Here is a 26964-nt window from a genome sequence, read left to right on the forward strand (position 1 = left end):
AGCATGTCTGCTGCCTTACCACTCTGCACCACAAGAGGCTGTTACTGGATTAAAGCAGCTGGTAAAATCTGTGACTACCAGCAAATTACCATACAAACAGGATTGCTAGCAAACTGGTGCGAGAACGAAGTTTGAATCCAACTGCACCTTCAAGACCGACCAAATTCAATTCTGGGCACCAGCCAGAACTGACGCACAGCTACAGATACAACAGAGTTCCTCAGCAGTTACATATAGTTAAAAGGAGCTGGTTCCCGAGAAGGGGTTAATTAGAGTCAAGCTGGCTCAGTCCTCCCACGAAGCGACCTTCAAGCAACCGCAAAGTCAAGCTCCGGCTTCCCCAAAGGAACAGGCGTGGGGAGCAGGGAAAGAAAGATTCAAGTTGCAGACAGGTGTGACCCATCTCCTCCGCACCCTGCTCGGGCGGGGAGTCCCTAACGAGAGCCACCTGTTCCCATTTCAATCAGGAGCAAATTGCCCAAGCCGACTCTGGTTCCCATCAGGCCGCTCTGCGATTCTACAAGCGAAGCGAACCGGGGCAGGTGGAGCAGAGGCTCTTGGGAATTGTAGTTCTGCGCGTCTAACCAGGGCATGGGCGAAGAGTGTGGAGACAGACTAGAAAAGCGGCAGGTGCCGTCGCTCTCTGTGTTTTTCTTTTTGTGCGTGCTTTGGTGAGTAACTGGGTGAGCTTCTCTATGGGCAGCTTGTCTCCTGGGTCTTATGGTGGCCAACCACAGTGGCTTTTTAGATTCAGGTGGGTAGGTGTGTTGGTCTGCAGTCCAGTGGCATCTTTCAGACCAACAAAGTCTTGTTAGAGATGTGAGTTTTTGTGTGCGTGCACACTGTTCAGGTAAAAAGAATGCCCTTTTGCTCTGTTTGGTAAACTTGGGCGAGAGAGTAGTTTCTTTTTCTTGTATGCAAGGATGCAACTGGAATCACACCCCAATGTTATATCTTCTTTGGGTGGATAAAGCTTATGTTTTGGAAGGGGGTGGTTAAAGGCTTATTCTGGGTAGAAACATGACATTTGTTCCCAACACTGTTCCATACCAAAATAATAGAATCAGAGTCCAGCGGCACCTTTAAGACCAACAAAGATATATTCAAGGCGTCAGCTTTTGAGGGCAAGCACTCTTCCTCAGTTATGAACTGCCCACCATGACAGTGGGAATATATAAGCAAAAGTTAATCCTGTTGCATCAGTAAATTGTGCCACAACATCCAAATACAGCCATATAATTACATTATTCCCACTGTCATGATGGGTCAGTTCATAGTCTGAGGAAGAGTGCTTGCACTTGAAAGCTCACACCTTGAATACATTTTTGTTGGTCTTAAAGGTGCCACTGGACTCTGGTTTTATTGTGCTACTTCAGACCAACACAGCTGCCCATTTGAAACTGTTCCATACTGTTATTCTGCTACAGCCAAGAGAAATGGTATAGGGCCTACTTAATAGTCCGTACCTATAGGATATATAGAGCCTCTTGTGGCGCAGAGTGGTAGGCAGTCGTCTGGCAGCTTTGCCCATGAGGCTGGGAGTTCAATCCCAGCAGCCGGCTCAAGGTTGACTCAGCCTTCCGAGGTCGGTAAAATGAGTACCCAGCTTGCTGGGGGGTAAATGGTAATGACTGGGGAAGGCACTGGCAAACCACCCCGTATTGAGTCTGCCATGAAAACGCTAGAGGGCGTCACCCCAAGGGTCAGACATGACTCGGTTCTTGCACAGGGGATACCTTTACCTTTATAGGATATATAAGAGATGCATAGGGAAATCTGTTAACATGAGTAGAAGGCTTCTTACAGCCATAGAAGCTTGAATTTCACAGGGAGTTTTGCCTAAAAACAGGTAGCCATGGTTTCAGTTCAAATATTTGGGCTTATGAGGTGGAGGAAATCTCCATTTTATAGTGGGGCTTTCAATTTCTTTATGTCCCTTGTGAAGACTGGCTTCCTTCTCAGAGAGCCAGTATGGTGTAGTGGTTCAGAGTGGCAGCTTCTGTCTGGTGAGTTGGGTTTGATTCCCCGCTCTGCCTCCCATGTGCAGCCAGCTGAGTAGTCACCCTGGTCTAGTCACAGTCCTGATAGTGCTGTTCTGATTGAGCAGTCCTGTCACAGTCCTCTCAGTCACACCTCTACCTCACAGGGTGTTTGCAAGTTGTATCGCTTGCCTAGGGAGACAAAACGAACACCGAATCCGCACTCCTGCATTCATGATGCCAAAGCTGCGTTTACATTTTATTGCTGGGAATTCTTGAGTATTTTGGAAGCTGAGGATCTGTCTTATGGGACTTCAGCCTTTGTTACCTTTGCCTTTCTCAGACTTTTAACATTCTCTTCCTTTCTGCACCCCTTTCCCCACTCCCCAGACTGGAAGTTATTCCTTTCAGGCCGTTCCAGACAGGGAAAAAAATTGACGTACCTTTTTTTAAAACCGAGAGCAGTTAGAACTCTGGGAAGTAGGAAGTCACTTAAACAAAAAATAAAGAATCCGGTGCTGAAATCATGGCCAGTAACTGCGCTTGGAGGAAGCTACAGGAAGAAGCCACCTGCTTCATATGCTGGAAGTATTTTGCCAATCCGTTCATCGTGGACTGTGGGCACACTTTCTGCATGGACTGTGTCTCCCAGTGCTGGAAGGAGTTCCCCGAAGACACAGCCTGTCCCCAATGCAGAGCTCCAGTAGAGAAAATGAACTGCCGCCCGAACGCCATGATGACCAGTGTGGTTGGGATCACCAAGCAGATGAGCAGCCAGGTGAAGGGAGAGGAAGGAGGAGGAGGGAAGAAGTTCTGCAAGAAGCACCCAGAGCCCTCCGAAGCTCGCTTCTGCGTGAAAGACCAAGTCATCTTCTGCAAGGCCTGTGCGGGACCTGAGAAGCACAAAGATCATCAGGTGGCTTCTTTGGAGGAAGCTGCCAAGTTCCAGAAGGTAGGTGTTTTCTCTCTTTCTTTCTCTTACAAAGGAATCTCAAAGGGAGATTAGAAAGAGACGGCTCAATTGCATCTGATAATGGAGTTCGAGACGGTGCATCCTCCTGGCCTGAATCGAGACCTAGGCTTCCTTTCTTGTTACCAATGCTGATTTCTCCGTGCCTGCATATCATATCTAATCCAGTCATACCTGCTATTGTCAGTCACCTGCTCTGGTTATTTGGCATCTAAAATCACTCCACTCTCCAAAATGTAGGACCGGAAGCCTCACATTCTAGCTGTAGCTGATAAAGTAAGCAGTGGCTCACAAGAGCTCATCCCCAGCCACAAATTGTTAGTCTTTTAAGGCAGGGGTAGTCCATGAATATCTGGAGGACCACTGGTTGACTACCCCTGTTTTAAAGTGCTACTGACTCTTGCTCTCTTCGACTGCCGGAGATGGAATTGTTGGGTACACAGATGGATAAGGCTTGCTGAGGGAAAATCAGCATGGCTTCTGCAACAGGAAGTCATGCCTTACCAACCTTTTGGAGTTCTTTGAGAAAGCGAGCAAGGATATAGACAATGGTGACTTGGCTTAAATCATATGAGCTCCCCCTTGCTGGCAGCCTTCAAGCAGTGTCTGGACAGATCCTTATCCTGGATGCTTTAGGCTGATCCTGCACTGAGCAGGAGATTGGACTAGATGGCCCTTCAAACTCTATGATTCTATATACCTGGACTTTTAAAAGTAAGGGAGCCAGGGGTGCAGAGTTAACAGCAGCTGAGAATTATTTATTTATTACATTTATTATATCACCCTCCCAATATGGCTTGGGGCGGTGAATAAGAGGTGGGATGGATTGCACAAATGAACAGAGATTGGAGAAGACACTAGAGGAATGTTTTTAAGAGACATTTCTGCAGATGGACCCGATCGGAACACTGCTTGGCTTTCTAAAAATGTAGATTCTTTTTTTCTCTTTTCAGGATAAGTATTCCAGCTATATTGAGGACCTAAAGGAGGAGCGGGCAAAGATCATGAAGCTTAAATTCCACATTGCAGAGTGGGATGTACAGCTGAAGGTGGGTGCTGGCTGTTTTTGGGAACTGAATGAAATGGAAGGGTGCGGGGGAGAGAGAAGATCATTTATTGTATGGTGTGTGTAGTGTGGCCGGGACATCGGAGGCAAGGGATGCTTGGAGGAGGTTTGCCATGGCCTGCCTCTGGGTCATGACCCCTAGGGTTCCTTGGAGGAACTCCGTCCAAATAATTGGAGGGTCCCCCTTTCAAATAATAGGATCAGCCCTGCAGAGCTACCAAAGTCCGACAGGATCAGACTTGCCTGGGTTACAGAACTACAAGGGAACTACAATGTCATCCTCAACCAGGGCCTTTTCGGTCCTTGCGCACACCTGGTGGAATGAGCTCCCGGTAGAGTTGTGGTCCCTGTGGGAGCTTTTGGTGTCTTGCAGGGCCTGCAAAACAGAGCTCTTCGACCAGGTTTATGGTTGAGGCCAGCATGGCAAGAAGATCTGGTTCTCTCCCCCCCCCCCCCCCAGTGTTAAGCGATGTTAAGCCTTCTTTCATCTGTGCTGCCTTTTCCCACTCCTCTGTGCAGATGTCATGGGGGTGGGGTTAGGAGGTTGAATGCCGCCATGTCTTTTTGGGATATTGATTCTGCTTTATCAGTGCCTGTGAGCCCAAGGTCACCCAGCTGGCTGCATGTTGGGGGAGTGTGGAATCACATTAAAAGTCCACACTCCTAACCACCACACCAAGCTGGCTCTCTTTACCAGAGAGGCGAGCAGAATGAGTGTACACACCATATTTGTGAGCCTTCTTTAAAACTCTTCACCAGGTTACACACGGAGGGGTTGTTTTAGTTTGCTGTCCCAACGACAGTGGGTTTTTTAAAAGGAACATCCACATTATTTTACCCTCTTTTCCCACGTTTTCTCTTGCTTTTCCCAACCTGGTTTGTTCCATTGGAAAAATCAATCCAAGCAACTCTCTGGGAAAGGGTACATTACTGAGCATTCTTGCCCGCATCAGCACCCTTTTTTGCCTCAACCCCTGCAGTTCCTGTATATGTCAACAGAGGGCTTTTTTCAGGCTTTTTTGGTTGGTTGGTGGGTGGGTGGAAATAATTGCCAGGCCTCCTAACATTATAATGTTTCCTTGCTGTTATCTGTTAGTTCTTCTGCATTTCCAGCTTTCACCACTTAAAAAGTTTGTAGCCTTTTTTTATTGTGCGGGTGTAAAGGATGCTTCTTTCCTCTCGTATCTCCATAATGAAAAGGGCTCAAGTCTGAATTTCCTTCAAATGGAAGCTAGGGACTAACCCATGATGAAAGATTGCTGTCTCATCACAATACTTTAAGTTACTGATTTTTTTAAAGCCCTCTGTTAGCCTGGAGGAAAATGTTGGTCATGGGGGAAAGGAGGGGGCATATGTGGGGAGGAACTACTCTGTGGATGCTCTTTGAGTGCCTCTGCATTCACTACTGCGATAGCTGCGCTGAGAATTGCGATCATAAAGCAGCAGTGTCTCTTTCAGTTCTGGCTTTGGCATGAACTTGTCGAGTGTCCTTTAGGCAATCAGTTTTTGCAGGCCCAATTCCATCTGCAATGTAGTTGTGATGCTGTCCTACCTTGCCAAGCTGGTGTGATTCTTACTGTGAATGTAAGAGGAGGTGTGTTAAGTATTCAAAGGATCCTCCCCCTTATATGGGGAAGGTATTTTAGCGTCTTTCATCTGGACAGACTCCTTCATGGCTCCGGTCTGTGGTTTTCTTTTCACCTACTTCCTGCAGAGAAATTCAGTCATAGCGCGTGGAAAGCTAGCTGCTGGGTTCCGGAAACTGCACGATTTCCTGGACGTCCAAGAAGGCCATCTGCTGATGTGTTTAGAGCCTGTGCCCAGGGAAAGAGTTGAAAGAAGGAACAGTGACATCTTGGCCCATCTCTTCCTGGAGATCTGTGCTCTTGAGGATGACATTCGGCAGCTGGAGAAGGTGGCTTCCAAACCAGCGCTTGAATTAGTGGCGGTAAGACGGGGCTATTTCTGCTGGGTCCCCTCCCTTCCTCCTGGAAAAAGCTGGGGCGAAACCTTGGCTGCACCTGGGTATAGTCTGCATGGGGCTTTTTACTCACTCTCAGTTCGAATGAATCCCTGCCATCTACACTGAATTTGATTTCCACTTTGATTTGGGGTGCTTTAAATCAGTGGTCCCCAACCTGCGGGCCGCGGCCCGGTGCCAGGCCGCAAAGGCCATGGCGCCGGGCCGCAGCTCCCTCTCCCTGCCCCCCCCCCGCAGTAAAAAACTTCCCAGGCCGCAAGCTTGCGGCCCGGGAAGCTTCTTACTGCAGGAGGGCTGGGAGAGGGACGCGCGGGCGCGGCCCGATGTGTGGGCGTGGCCTGCACGGGCGTGGTCCCCGCGGGCGCGGCCCGATGCCCTGCCGGTCCCCAGCCTCATAAAGGTTGGGGACCACTGCTTTAAATTATCCCTCTGCCACATGCATGATTGATTTGTGGTGACCCTACCTTTGCCCCATGATATCCCGGAGTGGATATAAGCCTTGATACTTGAAAGACCACCATGAGTAAATGTGTAGGTGGCTCCTTTTTGTAAATTAATTTACTGGGAGACGAGGAGTCTTCCCTGATTGGCCAGGGCATCAATTCAAAGATTTCCTGGTTCCCGGTTGCAAGGCTACCCTTAAAGTGACTACGCTCCAGAAGCCCTAACTTCTCTCAGCTGAGATTTGCCTATTGGATTTATTCCCTGTCCTCTGTTGTCTCCAATCCTACCCCCCATTCAAGAAAAGGAAGAGCCTCCTGCTGCGCTTGACTCCCCTCCCCGTTCTGAGCTTTCCCAATCACGTGCAGAGAACACTTTCTATTTCAGTTGAGGGGGGGACAGAGGAAGACCTGAGTTCAAATCGATCGGAATTCAGCAGGATCCGCACCGGAATAAACAAAGTGCAGAATCAGCCCTGTTTAGTTAACTACCTGTCCCCCAAGTAAAGGAGGGAGGGCATCAAGGACATCTGTGGGTCATAAGAGGACACTCATGGGATATTTTGAAACTTGGCTGCAGAAGTGGAGTGTAGAAGTGAGGCCCATGTATGGTGGTTACATGGGGATAGGCTACCTTAATAGCTTGGCAGAAGGTAAACTTAAATCCCATGAAGCTGATACTTCTCTGCAGGTAATCCTTCTGTGGTTTTGCAGGATCCCCGCATGTGAATATAGTGGCATAATTCTGCGGGCCTTTTTTTTGGCACCGTTGTAGCTGCCGTGCAGCGTTTGACATGTCAATGGAGGGTTTAAATCATAGCTTGTAAGAGGAAACCCACTTTCACGAATGAGGCATAGCTGATCGCTGTTTCTGTGTTTGTTCTGAATTGGCAATGCAGTTCTTCCTGGGTGTTAAACGTTCGCAAGGCTCTTGGCTTAGAAGACCGTAGCTATTTAATGATTGCATTGGGACAAGAAGGCATCTGAAACATGGCAAATGTTCCTGGGATGAGCTTTCTCCTTGTTTTTATCCCCCAGGAAGGCATGAAGGCCATGCACAGGTAAGGACCCCAAAAGAATCCTTAGTTAAGTGTCTGGTCGATGTGGATTGATGTAAGCGGACCGGAAGAATCCGTAGAAATCTGATTCTAAAGAATTGTTTAAATTCGAACGATTCGCCTCTTGGGTAAGTAGTGCTGGGGACCTCCCAAAATCAAACTAAAAGATTGCTGTTTGCGAATGAATCTAGACCTTCGTTTTTTTTTCCCCAGGTGGGTAACTGTGTTGGTCTATAGTGCAAGGACTTCCAAATTATTTCTACCTGCATTCACCTTTGGAATTCTGATACTGGCTGGTGGGCATAGCTGCAGAATGGCCACTAAAAGATACAGAGCTGGCCCATCATGTATAACTAACAGTAATGCCAGCAGGTTCTGGAAGAAGCTCTGTTTTAACTGAATGCCTGCTTAAGTCCAGTAGCTCTTTAGACAGCACAGTTTCCCAGGGTATCAGCCTTGGTGAGCTAAAGCTCACAATCAGATAGTGTGTCATGGTTAGGAATGGGAAGGCAGGTCAATATAAAAGGTCCATATACAGTCATAAAGGTAAAGGTATCCCCTGTGCAAGCACCGGGTCATTCTGACCCTTGGGGTGACGACCTCTAGCGTTTTCATGGCAGACTCAATATGGGGTGGTTTGCCAGTGCCTTCCCCAGTCATTACTGTTTACCCCCCAGCAAGCTGGGTACTCATTTTACCAACCTTGGAAGGATGGAAGGCTGAGTCAACCCTGAGCCGGCTGCTGGGATTGAACTCCGAGCCTCATGGGCAGAGCTTCAGACTGTATGTCCGCTGCCTTACCACACTGCGCCACAAGAGGCTCATCATAAATGTTAATTAGTTAACTCCGCCTATTCGGGAAGCCCTTCCAGGGCCGTCAAGAACCTCTGGTTGGGAAAGGGTGGTTTAGTCCCACTGGCTGCAACTCTCCAGGGTTTCTGGCTGCCATCTTTCACATCACCTTTTACCGCCTGGTCCTTTTAAACTGGAGACGCCAGGAATTGAACCACAGACCTTCCGCATGAAGCATGTGGAGCTCATGTGCCCCCCCCTTGAGCCGCCCCCCCCTCTCCCTTGTCACCAGGTGTCAGAAGAGAGCGAGGGTGCCGATTATAGACGTCTCACAGGATCTGAAATGGGAATTTTGGAGACTGATGGAAACAACTGCCACGATGGAGTTCTTAGTAGACTACTTTAGAGGTAAAAGAAGAACCTTGTTTGTATTTTTCTGAAGCAGAAAGTGGCTGTTGCTGGCAGGCTGTCTCCTGGCAGGCCTTGCCTTCACCCGGGACTGGGTCAAAAGGGAGAATTTACAAGCAGGAACATGAATTCTTAGTGCAGAGTTCGGTAGCCCAGAGGTAGTCAACCTGTGGTCCTCCAGATGTCCATGGACTACAATTCCCATGAGCCCCTGCCAGTGTTTGCTGGCAGGGGCTCATGGGAATTGTAGTCCATGGACTTCTGGAGGACCACAGGTTGACTACTCCTGTGGTAGTCCACAGTCCCCCTGCAGGTTCTTAGTTTGGGTGGACTGAGACTGCAGTTGCCCTTTTGTATTTGACTTTGCACAGTGGAGTGTCAGGAGATTTTCAACCTCCTAGTCTGAGATACGTGCAGCTTTTTTCCTACTGCGGGATCCTCCTGTACAGACCAGGCAGTGTTTTTTTTTTATAGATTAAATATTTTTTTTTTATAAAGATATACAGAAAAGAAATGTTTTTTGTTTACAGTATGGCAAGACAGTCCAAGTAGAAGCTCCGCTGCTCCTGGAATTCTCCCCTTGGTCTTTTGTTGACTATAGAAATAAGCTTTGCCATTTTCACTAAATCAGTACGTTTATCCAACCGTAAGCCAATAGCTGGGATCTCCTGTGATTTCCAGTTTTTAGCCAGAACTCGTCTTGCCGCTGTGGCGTAACAGAAGAAAGTTCTAGCGTGTGAAGGGAGTAGCTCTGGATACAAACTTAACAACATGTATTCAGCTTTCATAGGAAACTTAATAGTACAGGCAGTGTTGAAATAAATTGACTGTACAGCGTCAGACTTTGGTGTTACAAGGAAGGGCAGGAGAGAGTTAGCCCTAGGGTAGGAAGGGTGCTCTGAACTTTCTTTTGCCCTCTCCTGTTACGGTCCCTTCGTTGCCCAGAATTCAACCCTCTGGGATTCTTTCCTTCTGTACCTTTCCCTCCTCTCTCTCTTCTCTGCTCACCATGAGGGCAGTCTCTCTCCATCCTAGCCTAGATAAGGTTGCCAGAAGCCTTTACACTGCCTTTCCTATCCATTTCTCTTAACTTAGAAAAGAGAGTGGAGCTTTTTATTGTGGCAAGCATAAGGGTAAACTTATCCTACAGCTAGCTATGGTATTCCGCTGGAAACAGCAAAGCAGGGAAAAACAGGAGAGAAGCAAAGAGGTTGAGGGACACAAAAGTATAAAATTACAGAACCAAAAAGATATATACTAGCACGGTGCTTATGCCCTGCTCTTGTTCCTCTTTCAGATACTCTGCATAAAGCATTTGCTGTGTCAAGAGGTAGGTTTCCGGGATGCATGGAGGGACTCCTGGAGCCAGAACAACTGTGTCTCTGTGTGTGTCCCATAACACATGATTATGTTGGAAGTAGGGCCAGTTCCAGGTTTTGGGGACCCCCAGGCAGAGTGTTCCCAGTCTGCTCACCACAGGCCCTCCTCTCATGCTATGGTATAGTGGCTAAGAGCAGCAGCTTCTAATCTGGCGAGCTAGGTGTGATTCCCTGCTCTCCTCCACATGCAGCTGTCTGGGTAACCTTGGGCTTTTCAAAGCCCCGTCAGAGCTCTCTCAGCCCCACCGATCTCACAAGGCGTTAGTTGAGGGGAGAGGAAGCCGCTTTGAGACTCATTCAGGCCGGGAGAAGCAGGAGATAAAAACCAACTCCTTCTATTTGCATATCTCTTGCTGGCCGGTGTTCTTTCCCTGCCTGCTTGGGAGCCCTCCCTTTGCCAATGCCCACAGCTCCCCGTAGCCCCTCTTCCAATGGCACTAGCAACAAGAATATCTTGGGAGCACAGATGGTACAAGTGCCAGCAAATGGCTTGGTGGGTTATAGTAGCAGGCCTTGTAAGAAGCCCTCGACCTTGGCAGCTGCCTTGCCTTGAAGGTATATGAATGCCAGTCCATTGCACAGTCCATGTCTCCAAAATGCGGAAGCCAAACAGTTGACACATGAAGAAGAGTTGGTTTTCACTGCCGGAAGGAGTCTCAAAGCGGCTTCTAATCGCCTTCCTTGCCTCTCCCCACAATAGTAGGTGGGCTAAGAGAGCTTTGAGAGAGCTGTGACATGGCCTGAGCGAAACTGGTAATGCAGTGAGATTGCGGCCTGTGGAGTGGTATGTGGGGCTCTGCGTTGGTAAATGGAATAGAAAAAAACGTAGGTGGCGTGGGAACTGATCTCGCTGCGGCCAGAAGGTCTCTGTGCTCCCACTAAACTCAGGAAATTGTTCTGCGAACTTCTGAGCAGATGCATCAGAACGACTGATGAATTCCCCCTGATGAGGCTGGATAGGCAGTTTTGCACACGGATATTATGACGAGTTTTGACTTAGCTTCTTGTTATATATTAGTAAATAAGCCCGCTGCAATCGGAATGCAGCAGAGCTGGCGAGGCTGTTGAGGCTGGCGGGTCATGCTGGGGCAGGGGCAGCTCAGCCTGGGGCCGGCCGGCCGGCATCGTGGGCGACCTCTTACCCAGAGCAGGAGGTTGGTCCGTGGTTGGTGGCGTCGGCGGGAAGGAGAGCGGCGGTGGCGGAGGGAGGGGCCTATAGGCACTCTTCCTCATCACGGACAGGGCCCGCCCTCGGGTCCCTTAACGAATTATTTAATCCGTGGAGCGGGTTAAAGATTATGTGGAACAGATATTATACAAGATGTAAATGCTAAACATCATTAACGTTCCAGCTAGGATCGTGAGGTAAATTGTTGTTGTTCGGCTTGCCATTTTCACCGCCTAACTTCTTCGTCCCCGTTTCCCAAATGGCAGTTCAAGTGACCTTGGACCGAACGTCAAACCATCCCCGACTCCTCGTGTCCCGCGACGGCCACAGCGTGAAATGGCAACATACAATGTCACAGGTGTGCAACACAAGGGCAAGATTTGAGAAACTTTGTTGTGTGTTGGGTAAGCAGGGGTTCACAATGGGGTGCCATTCTTGGGATGTCACTGTGGAAGGCCCGGGGGACTGGGCCGTGGGGGTTGCCAAACACTCTGTGAGGAGGAAGGGAGACGTCGGGCTTTGCGTCGAGGAAGGGATCTTCGCTGTGGGGAAGATTCGAGGAGAATTCAAAGTCCTCAGCGTTCCCAATTCGCTTACTCTGCTGTGGGATGCAGAGCTCAAGTTGATCCGGGTGTCTCTGAACTGCTCTGCGGGACAAGTGAACTTTTATGACGTCCGAAGGGCCATGAGAGTCTTTGGGTTCACAGGAGTCGGCCTCTTCCAAGAGACTTTCCTCCCCTTTTTCTGGCTCGATGGAGAATCCAAGCTCATTATTAATAAACCATAGGGCCGCACCGGCCTCTTGGACGTGGCTTTTCCCATAGTCCTTCAATTCAGGCTCTCCTTTTGCCATCAACGGTGGGGGAAAGCAGGTATCAAAACTTTTGTTGCTTTGGCGCTACCCATGGAGGCCAGCATGGCGTCTGAAGTAAAATTGTAATATCCAAGGTGGCTGTTTGCTTGAACCAGGATCCCTTGGCAAAGGAGGGCAGAACGATGGCATTTTTAACAAAGAATGAATTCTGGCTAGCTTGACTGGGGCCTACCTCTATCGGATGAGTCCTGCTCTGAGGGGATGGGTGGGATTTGATGGGGGCATGCCTGTTCACCTTTTTAAAGATTTGTAGCCTGCAGTTAAGCTGCCATAGCTGTGCTATTTTTTAAATAAAACCTGTGTGCTCTTTTGGGTAATACCGGTGTCTGTGGTATTTTTAACCAAAGGTCAAACTATTTTTGCTCTGACATCCTGTTGACTCTGCCATCCAGGTTCCATTTTCTCTCCCCCCCCCCCCATCCCTCCTGGGACAATACGTCATGTGGTGTTAGGGTGGTCCGGTCCCCCTTGGCCCCCAGCAAGGGGGTGGGGGTTAAGGCTGCCAGCTCCAGGTTGAGAAGCCCCCCTGGTGACTTGGAGGTGGATCCTGGAGGAGACAGGGGCCTCAGTTGGATACGGTGCCATGGAATCCATCCTCCAAAGCTTCCACTTTCTTCAGGGGAGCTGATCTCTAGTTTTAGGTTGTGCCACAGCCAGCCCCCAGTGCAGAGGAAAAACCCAGAGGGATCTACCAACTCTGAGCCAAAACCTTGCCTTATTGGTATGGGTGAAGGAAAGGCCCCGTTGCTAGTCTTATGGGGTTCTATAGGGTGTTATTATGTTATCTGCCTTAAGCCCAAGAAGGAAGGCAGACTATAAATTAAATAAATAAATAGTACGGGGAGACAGTTGAGACAGGCCTCTCCCATGAATGGCTTCAGGGATCCAAAACTGGCCAAGGGCTAGGGTTTGCCAGGTTCCCTTTGGTAGCCAGCAGGGGGTATCTAACTCATGGGTCAGATCGGAAACTGGCAAGTTAAGGGCTGAGGTGAGAATCTGTCTGTTGTCCATTTTGAAGTGGGTGACTGGCTGTATAAATTCTCCAGGTCCGTTTCCCCTAATGCATGACCAGTCTAGCGGGCAAAAGATGGTCCTGAGCTTCCTGCAGCGACAGGGTTTCTCTCCAGAACTTTTACATTTGGGCATGGGAAGGGCCTAATAGATACAAAAAGGCAGACAATGCTACACAAGATACGTTGCTGTACCTACATTTCCTTGATTCCAATAGTTTAAAAAGGGTATTTACACTAGCCTGAAGTAAGGCGTTGCCCTGTGCCATCTTCACCGGCAGTCTTCAGGCAAAGGCTGGATACACACTTTTCTTGGATGCTTTAGGATGCTTTGGGCTGATCCTGCTTTGAGAAGGGGGTTGGACTAGATGGCCTGTATGGCCCCTTCCAACTCTATGATCTTGGAAATGAAAATAAGACCCTGTTTACGGAGGGTTTGTAATTGCCTAAGGACATAGCCAATGCATTTAAGCTGTGGTCCCCAACCTTTTTATCCCCGGGGACCACTCAACGCCTTTTACTGAGGCCCGGTGGGGGGGGGGGGTAGTTTACTCCTCTACTCTCAACCACTGCCCTAACGCTCTCTGATCGCTATGGTAATGTTTAAACATCCCTTCAAAATAAGACACACCACAACAATGAACATAAGGAACATTTTATTTTCATGGAAATTTTAACTTGAGAAGGCATCCTTCGGGGCCCACCTCCAATTAGTCGAAGGACCACATGTGGTCCGCAGCCCACAGGTTGGGGATCGCTACATTTAAGGATTCAATGGAGGATGAGACAACCCTTGGGCCATCCCACGAAACATTCTAGCCCACTGCAATTCCCCCCACCCTCCCTGGTTCTCACCCCACAGCTTGCAACCTTAGGGGGGTAGTACAGCCTTTCCCTATTCCTCCCAAACATCCGCAAACTCCGAAACCAGAGTCGTCCGCCTTATGTTCCCCACCCAGGATTCCTGCACCAGCCTCTTCCAAATGTCCCTGTGTAAGCAGGAGCATCTTTCAGGCGCAAAATCTTTTATTTTCACTACCCGCCCTTAATAAACTCTGGAAACGTAAATTGAGGCGGGCAGCCGTGGTTTATCCATGGCACGCTTCCTCAGCCAATGGGACAGGAATCCTAGAATCATAGAGTTGGAAGGGGCCATACAGGCCATCTAGTCCAACCCCCTCCTCAACGCAGGATTAGCCCTAACCATCCTAGAATCATAGAGTTGGAAGGGGCCATACAGGCCATCTAGTCCAACCCCCTCCTCAACACAGGATTAGCCCTAAGCATCCTAGAATCATAGAGTTGGAAGGGGCCATACAGGCCATCTAGTCCAACCCCCTCCTCAACGCAGGATTAGCCCTAAGCATCCTAGAATCATAGAGTTGGAAGGGGCCATACAGGCCATCTAGTCCAACCCCCTCCTCAACGCAGGATTAGCCCTAACCATCCTAGAATCATAGAGTTGGAAGGGGCCATACAGGCCATTTAGTCCAACCCCCTGCTCAACGCAGGATTAGCCCTAACCATCCTAGAATCATAGAGTTGGAAGGGGCCATACAGGCCATCTAGTCCAACCCCCTCCTCAACGCAGGATTAGCCCTAACCATCCTAGAATCATAGAGTTGGAAGGGGCCATACAGGCCATCTAATCCAACCCCCTCCTCAACGCAGGATCAGCCCTAAGCATCCTAAAGCATCCAAGAAAAGTGTCCTCATAAGAGGACAGGTATAAGGAGAAGAGTAAATTAGTAGTAAAATTAGTAGTAAAATGGGCAAAGTGAACACAGGCGACCTTCCCACCGTGCGGTGACACTCATACCAAGGACCTCCCCGCCCCCTCTTTGAAAGTGGTCTGTCACTGGTGACCAAACTGTGGCTCTTTATAGTCCATGGACTCCAATTCCCTTGAGCCCCTACCGCATGTGCAGCTCCAGGCTTGGCGCTGCAGCTTGCAGGATTCTCTGGCAAGGGCTCATGGGAATTGCAGTCCACGGACCTCTGGAGAGCCAGTTTGGTCACCCCGTTTCCAAGCTTGGAGCTGCGCCTCTGGCTCCGGACTCTGGCATCGGAAGGGGACGGACTGCGCCCCATCTTAGTGCCACCTCCTTTTTGCACGAAAGGCGCCTTTCCCCGCTTTGCACCGCTTTCCATGCGGCGGGGGAAGCTTCCCTTTTTGCACCAGTTTGCACCAGTCCCAGAGTCCTTCCCACGAGCCAGGGCTCACCCACGCGTTGCCAAGCCGGCCGAGGGCAGCAGAGCCTTGCAGAGAGGGCGGGCCTTTCCGACGGGGGCGGTCCCGGCCGGCCGGGCTTGGCCTGGGCGGCGTTTCCCGCTCGCCATGGCGGAGGTCTTGGAGTTCCGCGTCCCGAGCGGCCCCGGCCGGACCCTCCTCGTCTTGGGGCTGGAGACAGACGCCACGGAGGCAAGGCACCCACCGGCCCCGGGGTTGGGACTCTTCCTCCCTGCCCTTCCCTTGTCCCCGCGGGTGGGGCTCTTTCCAGGGGGCAGCCTGCAGAAATCTCCCCGATGATGATGATTTGCTATTGTTGCAGAAATCTCCATGATGAAGCTGTTTATTTGCTATTGGTGTTGTTGTTGCTGCCCTGTATATTCTTAGCCGTACTTATTGCTTAGTGCAGGGGTAGTCAAACTGCGGCCCTCCAGATGTCCATGGAGCCCCTGGCTTAATGACTTCTGCACCTCGAATTTCCCCTCCTGGCAACAACTCTCAACTTGTAGCCTTTCTCACCTTATTTTTAATTGTTGGGTAACTCCTAGAATAATTCTGCAGGCTTCGAGAAATTCAAACAGGGGCACGATCGTGCAGAATATGCTTGGGAAGCGTAGCTGTGTACACGCCCACCTGGGACCCCCTTCCCTTCCCACCCCCTGCAGGCCCCTTACTGGCCGTTTTGGAAGAGGGTGGGTGGGTTGATGTGTGCATATCTGGTCATATCACCTGATAAACATTTAACAAATTAAAAGATATATATAAAATTAATTAACTCCTAGCATTTGGGTAACCCTTCCAGGGCCATCAAGAAACCTGAAACCCTGGATGAGAAAGCCTGCACTACCTATATAATTGTTGGTGGAGACTGTTTTAGCGTATCTGAAGAAGTATGCATGAGCGCTGAGTATATCACTCAGGTCTCACATATATCCTGAATTAAACTTTTGTTGGCCGTAAAGGTGCCACTGGACTCAAACTCTGTAAAATCTCCATTTTACTATTGTGTTGGGAGTCATGGCCTATTTGATGAATTGTCAAAGGCTGTGGGACTGTTCTGGTCATTTTAGTCCCTGATGTTTAGCCAATAACTGTGGCTGGCATCTTCAGAGGAAGAACGCGGCAAGATGGGAATCTCTCCCTGCCAAAGTGTGGTGGGTGTAAACAGTTGCTGGACATTTTATTTATTTCGTATATGTGTTTTTATATGTGTGTGTTTAATGTATCACGTTCCTGTCTTCTCCTGGAAGTCTCCAAGAGATGGATTTGTACTAAGAAGCACTTTCCCCCAAGTCTGAGTAGAGTTCATTAGCAAGTTAGGAAAAAGACTTCTTAATGGATTTGCTAATGAACTCTAACTAGATTCTTGGGGAATTCATGAAGATTTGGACACAGAGCGTATGGGGGGGGGGATTCAAGAAAAGGTTTCATGTTCAGCTACTCTGCCCTTCAAACTTAAGTGAGGCAGTTCCCGGTAGGCCGCTGACTTGAAGGGGGTCCTTTGGGCTGCACTCTCCCTGGGGCCTCCCAGTGTACCCCTGCAGGCTTGGTGGTCTTCTGGCAATCTCACTGGCATGCCTCCTCCTTGCCTTTCCTAAGAGAGCCCACTGCTTGCTTGTCTTTCCTTCCAGCACGCGCTGTATTTAGCGTTTTCTGCCTTTGGGCCTCTCTACTCTGTCCGGCTTCACAGAAATGCTGCAGTTGCCGGTCCCGGCTACTACGCCCTTGTGAAGTACTACTCCGCTAGAGATGCCAGAAGAGCACAACTCGCGTGCGACCGACAGCCGTTGTTTCAGAAATCTGCGTTGAAGGTAGTCCACCACATAGGATCAAGACTAGTCCGGGGTTGGTGGTGGTTATGCATCAGTGAGGCTAGGAAGGGCTATTTCCCATCCATTCCCAAGTGATCGTATTAGAGAAGAGCTGGGTTTTTATACTCCACTATTCACTATTCCCTTGGACTGCAAGGCGAACAAACTGGTCAGTCCTAGAGGAGATCAGCCCTGACTGCTCCTTAGAAGGCCAGATCCTGAAGATGAAACTCCAATACTTTGGCCACCTCATGAGAAGGAAGGACTCCCTGGAGAAGAGCCTAATGCTGGGAGCGATCGAGGGCAAAAGAAGAAGGGGGCGACAGAGAATGAGGTGGCTGGATGGAGTCACTGAAGCAGTAGGTGCAAACTTAAATGGACTCCGGGGAATGGTAGAGGACAGGAAGGCCTGGAGGATCATTGTCCATGGGGTCGCGATGGGTCAGACATGACTTTGCACCCAACAACAACAACAATTCATTACCAGGAGGAGTCTCAAAGCAACTTAAAAACACTTCCTCTCCCCACTCCAGATGCCAAGTGATGTACGTGAGCTCTAAGAGAACTGTCACCCATCTGGCTGCATGTGGAGAAAGGGGAGACATTATAGCACAATAGCAGTTAATGATTTTTGATTCCATAAAGAAGAAGAGCTGTTTTTTTTTTTTTTGGTACCCTGCTTTTTACTACTTGAAGCAGTGCCTTATAATTGCCTACCCTTCCTTTCCGCACAATGGACACCCTGTAAAATAGATGAGGGTGATCTGCAAGCACCGGGACTGGCCAAAGGTTTCCCAGCTGGCTGCGTGTAGAGGAGGAGTAAGGAAATCAAACCTGGTTCACCAGACTGGCTGTCTCTCTCTGGCACTGAGGCAGGGGAAATGGTGGCCAAAGAGATGGAAAATTGTTGTAGATTGTGGGCAGGGCTAGTTGACTAAATGAGGAACCTCCATGTTCATGGGCAACCATCTCTGAATACAGGGCGATGGGGTTGAACTAGGAAATGTGTGTCACCCCCTTGCCAGGTTCTAAACATGGTCAGAGCTCAGCTCTTTCTGTCGCCCCTCCCCAGAAGCAATCAGAATCTGCTTGCTTCAATTCATGCAACTCATTCAATATACTGATGGCTTTCTTTGTGTGTCTGTCCCCAGGTGTGCCTCTGTACCAGACAGAGGTCCTTTCTGCAGCAGAACTTGGCTTTGAACAGTTCCAAATGCCAGGAGTTGGCCAACCACTACCTCGGCTTCAACGGCTGGTCCAGTCGCATTGTCACGGTAAGGACCAGGGTCTCTGGTCTCCATCTCAGGCCGCTTTGACTTGTGAGGGAAAGTTGAGGAATGGCCCCAAAGTCTGTCTAGTGTTGACAGTGTCCCTGAAGAGTCCTTTGGGACTTCCCGGCCTGTGAGAGGCCATGGATCCATTTTGTCTGGTCACCTTTCTTTCTTTCTTTCTTTCTTTCTTTCTTTCTTTCTTTCTTTCTTTCTTTCTTTCTTTCTTTCTTTCTTTCTTTCTTTCTTTCTTTCTTTCTTTCTTTCTTTCTTTCTTTCTTTCTTTCTTTCTTTCTTTCATTCATTCATTTTCATTCATTCTTTCTTTCTTTCTTTCTTTCTTTCTTTCTCTCTTTCTCTCTTTCTCTCTTTCTTTCTCTCTCTCTCTCTCTCTCTTTCTCTCTTTCTCTCTCTCTCTCTCTCTCTCTCTCTCTCTTTCTCTCTTTCTCTCTTTCTTTCTCTCTCTCTCTCTCTCTCTCTCTCTCTCTCTCTCTCTCTCTCTCTCTCTCTCTCTCTCTCTCTTTCTCTCTTTCTCTCTCTCTCTCACTCACTCACTCACTCACTCACTCACTCACTCACTCACTCACTCACTCACTCATTCCTGCCACTCCCGAGACTGGCTCATGGCGGGCTACAGAACGTCCAATAAAACCCCAAATAAAAACCCATCAAAAACAGACAACAAAATCGTAACAGAGCTGGAACAACCTGAGGTAATTCCACAGTGCAATCCAACAGCCTTACTTTCCCGCCTTGGTTCAGGGGGTGATTTTTCACTTTGTGATGGGCTAAGAAGCAGCAAGAAACCTCCCAGTCTGAAGTACAAAGCAAAGCTCCCTTCTCCACTATCACCTTCCCTGGGAAGAGACTTGAGGGCAGCGTAGGTTCTTTCTATAGGTTTGAAGGTTTTTTAAAAAATAAGCCGCATAGAAACTTTTCCCCAGTATCTCTGACCCTCCATGTTTCCCTGTTATGCTGGTCAAGCCAATTACAAAGATGATCTGACTCCAGTGGTAACAAGAGAAAGAAATTTTACTTCCAAAAATAAGAGCGCCTCTTGCATGACGTATTCGTGCAGGGGCATTTATATTCCAGGTGCATTTAGAAGAAGAAGAAGAAGAAGAGTTGGTTCTTATATGCCGCTTTTCCCTACCCGAAGGAGGCTCAAAGCGGCTTACAGTCGCCTTCCCTTTACTCTCCCCACAACAGACACCCTGTGGGGTGGGTGAGGCTGAGAGAGCCCTGATATCACTGCTCGGTCAGAACAGTTTTATCAGTGCCGTGGCCAGCCCAAGGTCACCCAGCTGGTTGCATGTGGGGGAGCGCAGAATCGAACCCGGCATGCCAGATTAGAAGTCCGCACTCCTAACCACTACACCAAACTGGCTCTTTAACTCGCACTTCGTTTGAAGTTAAGGAACAGATTAACTTCAGAAAAGTTGACCTGCTGGTGGCTACAGCTCCGTGCCCAGCTAAGAGAGAAGAAGGGATAAGATAAAACACAGCAGGCAAGCAAGGGCCAAAGAGGCTTGGTATCTCACCAATAAGAGGGTGGTATATAAATTTAATAAATAATAATATGGACAGTACCAAAAGGTACCTCGAGATTACTGGGAGGGAAGCTGTGATTGGATGGATGGAGGCCGCTGGAGTGTTACTTCCCTTTCCCTGTGTCGCTCTTCCCCGTCCCAACAAGAACAGCTCCAGGATATCTCAGGCTTCGAAGGGGAGGAAAACGACGAGGAAGACGCAAGGGGCTCAACGGGGAGCCAGCGCTGCAAGTATCTGTGTGTCCGAGAATTAACTATCCCGCAGCACGGCATCTGTGTCAGAGGGCTTGGAGTGGCCGAGGTTCCTGTCGATCCCGGCGAAGGTAACCGTTTGTGTGTGTACAAGGTGAGGGGTGGAAATGAATGGGTGCGGGAGAGCACCTTCCGTCTGCAGTGACTCCAAGGAGGTTTTCAAGGCGAGAAACGTTCGGAGGGGGCTGATGTTGCCTGTCTCAGCGTCGCAACCCCGGACCTCTTCGCTGGTCCCCTTGTCCAAAGACTAACCAAGGCCCAACCCTGCTTAGTTTCTGTGATCTGAGAAAATCGGGCGAGCCTGAGCCATGCAGGCCAAGGGCAGAAAGCATTCAGACAGAACGGGAGCTGTGAATTATTTATTTTTAATATTTCTGTTCATCCCAGGAGTGTGTGTGATTAACCGTAGGGCTCAGGGCGGTTTACATACAACATCATAAGGGGGTACATGGAACGAGTTAACACACAACATAGGCAATATACAACAATAACAGCCCAGCAGAGTTTCTAAACAACAACATCAGTGGTCCCAAGAATAACAACATAACAAGCTTAAACTCCCTAAAGAGGTCAGGCTGCTTCAGGCCATGGAGGGGATGTCAGAGGTGGGGGGGGGGGGGTGGACCTGTGGTCGATCTCAGGCAAATGCCTGGTGGAGGGGAATTGGTTTGGTTAGAGCTGGGGTGGCCAAACCGTGGCTCTCCAGAGGCCCATGGACTACAGTTCCCATGAACCCCTAGGCCAGCAGTAGGGGCTCATGGTCATGGTAGTCTGTGGACATCTGGAGAGCCACATGGCTACCCTTGGCCTAGAGCAGCCTTCTCCATCCTCTTTACCAGGGGTAGTCAAACTGCGGCCCTCCAGATGTCCATGGACTACAATTCCCACGAGCCCCTGCCAGCATTCGCTGGCAGGGGGCTCCTGGGAACTGTAGTCCATGAACATCTGGAGGGCCGCAGTTTGACTACCCCTGCTCTTTACTGTTGAGAAATATTCTGCGGGCTTCAAGAACCCCCGGAAGGGATGCCAGCAGGCCACGCCTCCCTGGTATGCCTCAGAAGTCACGTTTATGACTGGCCCCCCTCCAGGACTCTGTGTGGCCATATAGGGGGGCTTGAAACAGAGATCTCAGCCCAGTTCTCCACAGTCTTAATCCAACCCTTGGTCTATGAGCCCCGCACTGTATGATCCCTCTGAATCAGAACCCTGCGGCGAAAGTGACTCCTTGGCAGACTGCAGGACAGACCAGTCTACCAGGGGACCATTTCTGTTGGCCAGATCTGGCTTTGCCTCAAAATCTGTGTTCTTAAAACCTTTAGGGATCAGTCAGACCCAGAATCACACTGGGCTGGAAGAGACGGCCATCCAGGCCAGCCCCCGACTTTCTCAGGGACTTAAAAAAAACAGACATTCTTGATAGGTGCTCAGCCAATCTTAAATACTTCCATTGGAGGAGAGTCCCCCACCCTCCGAGGTAGCATGTTCCATGTACGAACAGACCTCACCGTCAGAAAACGCTTCCTGATATTTCAGCGGAACCTTCTCTCCCGTAATTTGAATCCATTGGGAAACGAGGTTCCACTTAAATATTAGAAACTGCTTTTAGCCCCGACTGGACTCTGGCACATAGATCTCTCTAGCAATACTCTGGGATATTTGCTGGACAGGGGCCTCCGGAAACAGTTCCTCGCAGTTAGAGTGCTTCCTCAGTGGAACAGGTTTCCTCTGGAAGGGGTGGGTTCTCCTTCCTTGGCAGTTTTTAAGCAGAGGCTGGATAACTATCTGACGGAGAGGCTGATTCTGTGAACTTCAGCGGATTGTGAGTGGGTGGGCAGGAAGGGATTGTGTTGTTGCTTGGCTCTTGTGGCCCTTTCTTATTGGTCCAGGATAATGCCAATCACTGCTTTGGGGTTGGGAGGCAAGTTTCCTCCAGGCAAGACTGGCAAGGGATTCTGGGTTTTTTTTTTGGGGGGGGGGGTTTGGCACAGAGGCATCCTCTGGGCATGGAATTGGGGTCACAGTGGGTGAGCAGGTAGTTGTGAATTTCCTGCATTCTGCAGGGGGTTGGACTAGATGGCCCCAGAGGAACCTTCCAAGTCTCTGAATCTACGATTTTATGTTCTCTTTTTCCCCCCAGGGTTCCTCACAGCCATGCGCAGTGCTCAGAAGCTCGCAGTCCTGAAAGCTCTATCAGAGGCATTTCAGAAGATTCTCCTCGTAGTTCTAGGTAAAGCTTATTTTATCGATTTTCTCATCGAGTCCCACTGGTCTCCCATCCTGTGGAACCACTTGGGGTCTGCTTAGCTTCAGCATGGCTGATCCTGTAGGGCAGCGGTGGCCAAACTGTGACTCTCCATATGTCCATGGACGACAATTCCCACAAGCCCCTGCCTGCAGGGGCTTGTGGGAATTGTAGTCCATGGACCTCTGGGGAGCTATAGATTGACCAGCTTTTTTGAATTATTTGAATTATTTTAAAAACCAAAACCCTTGGCCTTCTTTCCTTGCTCGATTCAGAAAACGGGAAGGTGGCTGTGGAGTACGTCTCCTCGCAAGAGGACCTTGTTGACTGTTTAGCAGAAGAAGAACTTAAGGGGCTCCTCCAGGTAAGCCGAAACACAAGAGGGCGAATTCACGCAGACTGGGATGACTTTGGTCTAGCTTGCTCAGCTCTTGGAGGGCTTGTTTCCATACTGGGAACTTTGCCGCCCCAGCTCCTGTACAGGAGCACAAATCCAAGGCGGACGAGGTGCACCGGGCCAAATACTCCCCCGTGTGGGAGCAGGAAGAGGGCAGGCAGCCTGCCCCGGCTCAAACTCCACCCTGCAGCCTGGCACGGAGCCTCTAGTGCAGAAACAGTTATTGAGAGAATGCCAAGCAAAACAAAGCCAACGATGGCTAATGATCGAACGTCTGTATTTAGCGAGAGGCGCTGCAGTGAAGCAGCAGGGGGCGACCATCTCCATTTCCTTTTAGAGGCATCTAACTGCCAGATTAGAGGGGCCTGTGGCTGCATCCAGCAAGGACCCATCTGTTTCTTTCAACTAGTAGTGTGGCTTTTGTGCTCTTGGAGGCACAGCCAGGGTGGGATGAGAGAGAGCCAAGGGAAGGAGGTTCTCTTAGTTCTTCAGACAACCAGGCTGGCCTTTTCCAGAGTCTCGATTCTAGGGCAGAGAAGCAAGACGGGCGTGCAGCCTCCGAAGCCACCTCGCCCTTCTTTCAGAAGTTGGAACGTCGGAAATGGAGCTCTCGGTGACACCTGAGCCACCCCAGGTGGGCCTAGAGCCACACACGCACCTTTCCTTCTCCTCCTAGGTGACCGACTTGCCCTTCTTGCAGCTGAATCCTGACGGAGAGGAGGAGATCTTGTCTGACTTCAGCATGGAAGGAGACTAGCAGCTGGGTCCTTGATAAGAGCAGCCTTCTAAGAGAACTTCCCGGGCCGGAAGCCGATTCCATTTTGCGTTCCTAAAATTTGCACCTGAATCTGCGGAAACAACACCTCCCTGGCTGAAGGTTTAAACTCTACCGTAATGACCTGCTGATGTTTGAGTCGTGTACAGGGAGTGGTTCATTATTACACACCTTTCCCTTTTTATAATATATTTGTCAATAAAAAAATAATTGCGCACATGTGTTTTCATCCCAAGGGCATTGCTGTCTCTCAGCAAACAGGATGTAAGCCTACTTTCCACGCCAGCTCAGTAAAAGGCAGTGGGTAAATCATTTTTTCAAGGCAGTCTCTCCTCGCCCCATCCCAGTTTTTATCTTTATTGTCATTTAAGTTAGGGGTAGTCAACCTGTGGTCCTCCAGATGTTCATGGACTACAATTCCCATGAGCCCCTGCCAGCAACCTACATCCTGAGCCAGACTACAAGTATTGTTATTTATATGAAACTAAACACGTATATAGCCTTTTAAAATATTCAGACCTCTTTACGTACAGGATCTTGGTACAGAGTTGCCATCTCTGGGTAGGGAAATTCCTGAAGATTGGGGGGGGGGGCAGAGCCTGGGTTAGGGCAGGGTGTGGGGAGGGGGAGAGAGGTCACCAAGATGTAATGCTATAGCGTCCACCGTCCAAAGAAGCCATTTTATTTGGGGGGAATGATCTCTGTTGCCTGGAAATAAATTGTAGTTCTAGATCTCCAGCCCATACCTGGAAGTTGGCAAGCCTATCAATTGGTTCTTAAAAGCCACGCTGTGAATTTTTATTCCTTGACTGAGTTTGATCAAGAAAAAAACAAACAGGCAAGCATGCAGTTATATTCACAATCTATTAATCTGGCATTCGACAAACAAAAAATCCAGGTACAAAGGACCCCGTTTTAGCTGCAGGCTAAGTGCATTTTGTCCCCTGCTCCCCCCCCCCCCCCCCCCGCAGAAGAAAAAAAAGTATTTGGGACGTCCCTGTCTCCACTAGAAAGTTTCAGATGAGTTGGTCTGAAGCAGCAGATCAAACTTTGAGTCCAGGAGGGGCATCTTGGAGATCAGCAGTGTCTTTCTCAGTATACGCTTTCATGTGCAGGCACAGTTCTACCAGGAATAAAATTTTACCGCTCTTCAAGATCCCCCCAGCGTGCTCAAACTCTGTCCTTTCAGAAAGCGACCGCTAGGTGGCAGCAAATCCACCGTTTTACCGAAATGAAAGCGAAAGCAAGAAAAGAAAGCCCGGACGCCCATTGGACGTGGCCGCAGCTACTCTCGTCCAATTAGCAACGCCAGGAGTGAGAACCGTCGTCTGTGCTCATTAGACTTCAATCCCCATAATGCCTCTAAGCAGCGCTTCGAAAAAAACCCGGAGCAAAGCCTTTTGGGAGTCGTAGTTTTCTGGTATTTCGGCCCGCCGCCAGAGAAAAGCGGGAGGTGTATAAAGACGGGCGCTGCCTTTTGGCCGGAATTGCAAGGCTGGGCTCGCAGTTGGGGCTGCTGCTCTGCAGGGACTAAATCCAGGGGGGAGTGTACTGGTTTTTATCCAATTAATGTCGGGTACGATGCCTGGAAACTTTTATCCAGAGCGGAGCTTTGTTGGTATTAAGGGTGCCCCTGGGCACTAAGCTTGGCTTTACAGCTGCAGACCAAGAGGGTTGCTCACCTGAATCGACTGTACTGTTGGATTCAGGTGGGTAACCATCTTAGGGGTGCCAGTTCCCAAGTGGGACCTGGGGAATCCCCTTGAATTAGTCGCTCAGGTCTAGGCAACAAAGGTGAGTTCCCCTGGAGAAAGTGGCAGCTTTGGAGGGGGGACTGCATAGCCTTATACTCCACTGAGGCCCCACTCTGCCCCAAATTCTGCCCACTCCTGGCTCTCCCCCCCCCACACACAAGTCTCCAGGTATTTCCCAGCTCACAGCTGGTAACCCTAACCTGTGTTGGTCTAAAGCTACTAAAATAAAGTTTGAGTCCAGTGTAGGAGTTGTTTGATGGTGGTGCCCCCCAAGCAGCGTCAAAGCTCCAGAGGTGCCTGCAGGGTCAGAAAAGATGGGGAATCCTGTCCTGAACTAACATGGTTGACCATCTATAGCTACCTGTCTTTGCTCCAGGTGTGTTAGCACCATTACTAGTCATAGAATCATAGAGTCGGAAGGGGCCATACAGGCCATCGAGTCCAACTCCCTGCTCAATGCAGGATCAGCCCAAAGCATCCTAAAGCATCCCAGAAAAGTGTGTATCCAACCTTTGCTTGAAGACTGCCAGTGAGGGGGAGCTCACCACCTCCTTAGGCAGCCTATTCCACTGCTGAACTACTCTGACTTTGAAAAATGTTTTCCTGATATCTAGCCTATATCATTGTACTTGAAGTTTAAACCCATTACTGCGCATCCTCTCCTCTGCAGCCAACAGAAACAGCATCCTGCCTTCCTCCAAGTGACAACCTTTCAAATACTTAAAGAGGGCTATCATGTCAAATCTGGTCAACTCCCAACAACTTGGCTGGCTCCCAGTTGAATTCCAGATTAAGCTTAAGGTTTTCGTAACCACCTTTAAGGCCATATGCAGTTTGGGCCCAGTGTATTTGAGAGACTGCCTCCCTGCCTATACCCCCCAAAAAGCCTTATGCTCTGCCACCTCCAACTGGCTGCGGATCCCTGGCCCCAAAGAAGCATGTCAGACCTCAACAAGGGCCACAGTCTTCTCGGTCCTGGCCCCCACTTGGTGGAACGAGCTCCCTGAGGAGATCAGAGCCCTGCCTGAACTTCCACAGTTCTGCAGGGCCTGCAAAAGGGAGCTCTTCCACCAGGCATTTGCTTGAGGCTGACCAACTCAGAACATCTGCTGGGCCCCCTCCTCAGACACCCTCCCATGACTGAACAATTTGATCTCCCCAGTGTTGTTGTTATTCCAGGGAGAGGAATGGGAAGGTGACTGTAAGCCGCTTTGAGCCTCCTTTGGGTAGGGAAAAGCAGCATATAAGAACCAACTCCTCCTCCTCCTCCTCCTCCTCCTCCTTCTTGTTACCTGACAGATTGTTGTGATGTTCTATTGAAATTTGTATAATGTTATAGATTGTTATAATGTTCCATGTAAATATACGCCACGACCCATGTAAACTACCCAGAGCTGTAAAGAATGGGCGGTATAAAAATCCAAATAAATAAAATAAAATAAATAAGATAAAATGCCCTCTTGGCCACAGCTGCCTCCTTCTTATCCAGTAGTAGGCCTGGGTCCAAGAGCACCTTCCAACTAGGTCCCTGTGCTTTCTCATGCTCATTCCATCCCCTTG

The 26964-nt window shown here is 49.4% G+C and overlaps 2 protein-coding genes across 4 annotated transcripts; both read left to right on the top strand.

The window, feature by feature from the left end:
• Positions 1–515: 515 nt before the first annotated feature.
• On the top strand, positions 516–12420 carry LOC143834328 (E3 ubiquitin-protein ligase TRIM7-like). 2 transcript variants are annotated; one of them, XM_077331055.1, is made up of 8 exons: positions 516–671; positions 2370–2931; positions 3903–3998; positions 5730–5963; positions 7475–7497; positions 8579–8694; positions 9992–10024; positions 11508–12420. In XM_077331055.1, the coding sequence occupies exons 2-8, from the start codon at positions 2506–2508 to the stop codon at positions 12026–12028; spliced, it is 1449 nt and encodes a 482-aa protein (XP_077187170.1). In that variant the 5' UTR covers positions 516–671; positions 2370–2505; the 3' UTR covers positions 12029–12420. The 2 variants fall into 2 exon arrangements, with proteins under 2 accessions (XP_077187170.1, XP_077187171.1); XM_077331056.1 differs by lacking the exon at positions 516–671 and having other exon boundaries at positions 2352–2931.
• A 2992-nt stretch (positions 12421–15412) lies between these two features.
• On the top strand, positions 15413–23865 carry RDM1 (RAD52 motif containing 1). Of its 2 annotated transcripts, XM_077331208.1 has the most exons (7): positions 15413–15547; positions 16987–17166; positions 18318–18440; positions 20136–20307; positions 22374–22463; positions 22754–22842; positions 23552–23865. In XM_077331208.1, exons 1-7 carry the CDS (start codon positions 15464–15466, stop codon positions 23630–23632), a joined length of 819 nt encoding a protein of 272 aa, XP_077187323.1. In that variant the 5' UTR covers positions 15413–15463; the 3' UTR covers positions 23633–23865. The 2 variants fall into 2 exon arrangements, with proteins under 2 accessions (XP_077187323.1, XP_077187324.1); XM_077331209.1 differs by lacking the exon at positions 16987–17166 and having other exon boundaries at positions 15422–15547.
• Positions 23866–26964: the final 3099 nt, after the last annotated feature.

Source organism: Paroedura picta, chromosome 3 (genome assembly GCF_049243985.1).
Source record: "Paroedura picta isolate Pp20150507F chromosome 3, Ppicta_v3.0, whole genome shotgun sequence".
Classification (NCBI taxonomy): Eukaryota; Metazoa; Chordata; class Lepidosauria; order Squamata; family Gekkonidae; genus Paroedura; species Paroedura picta.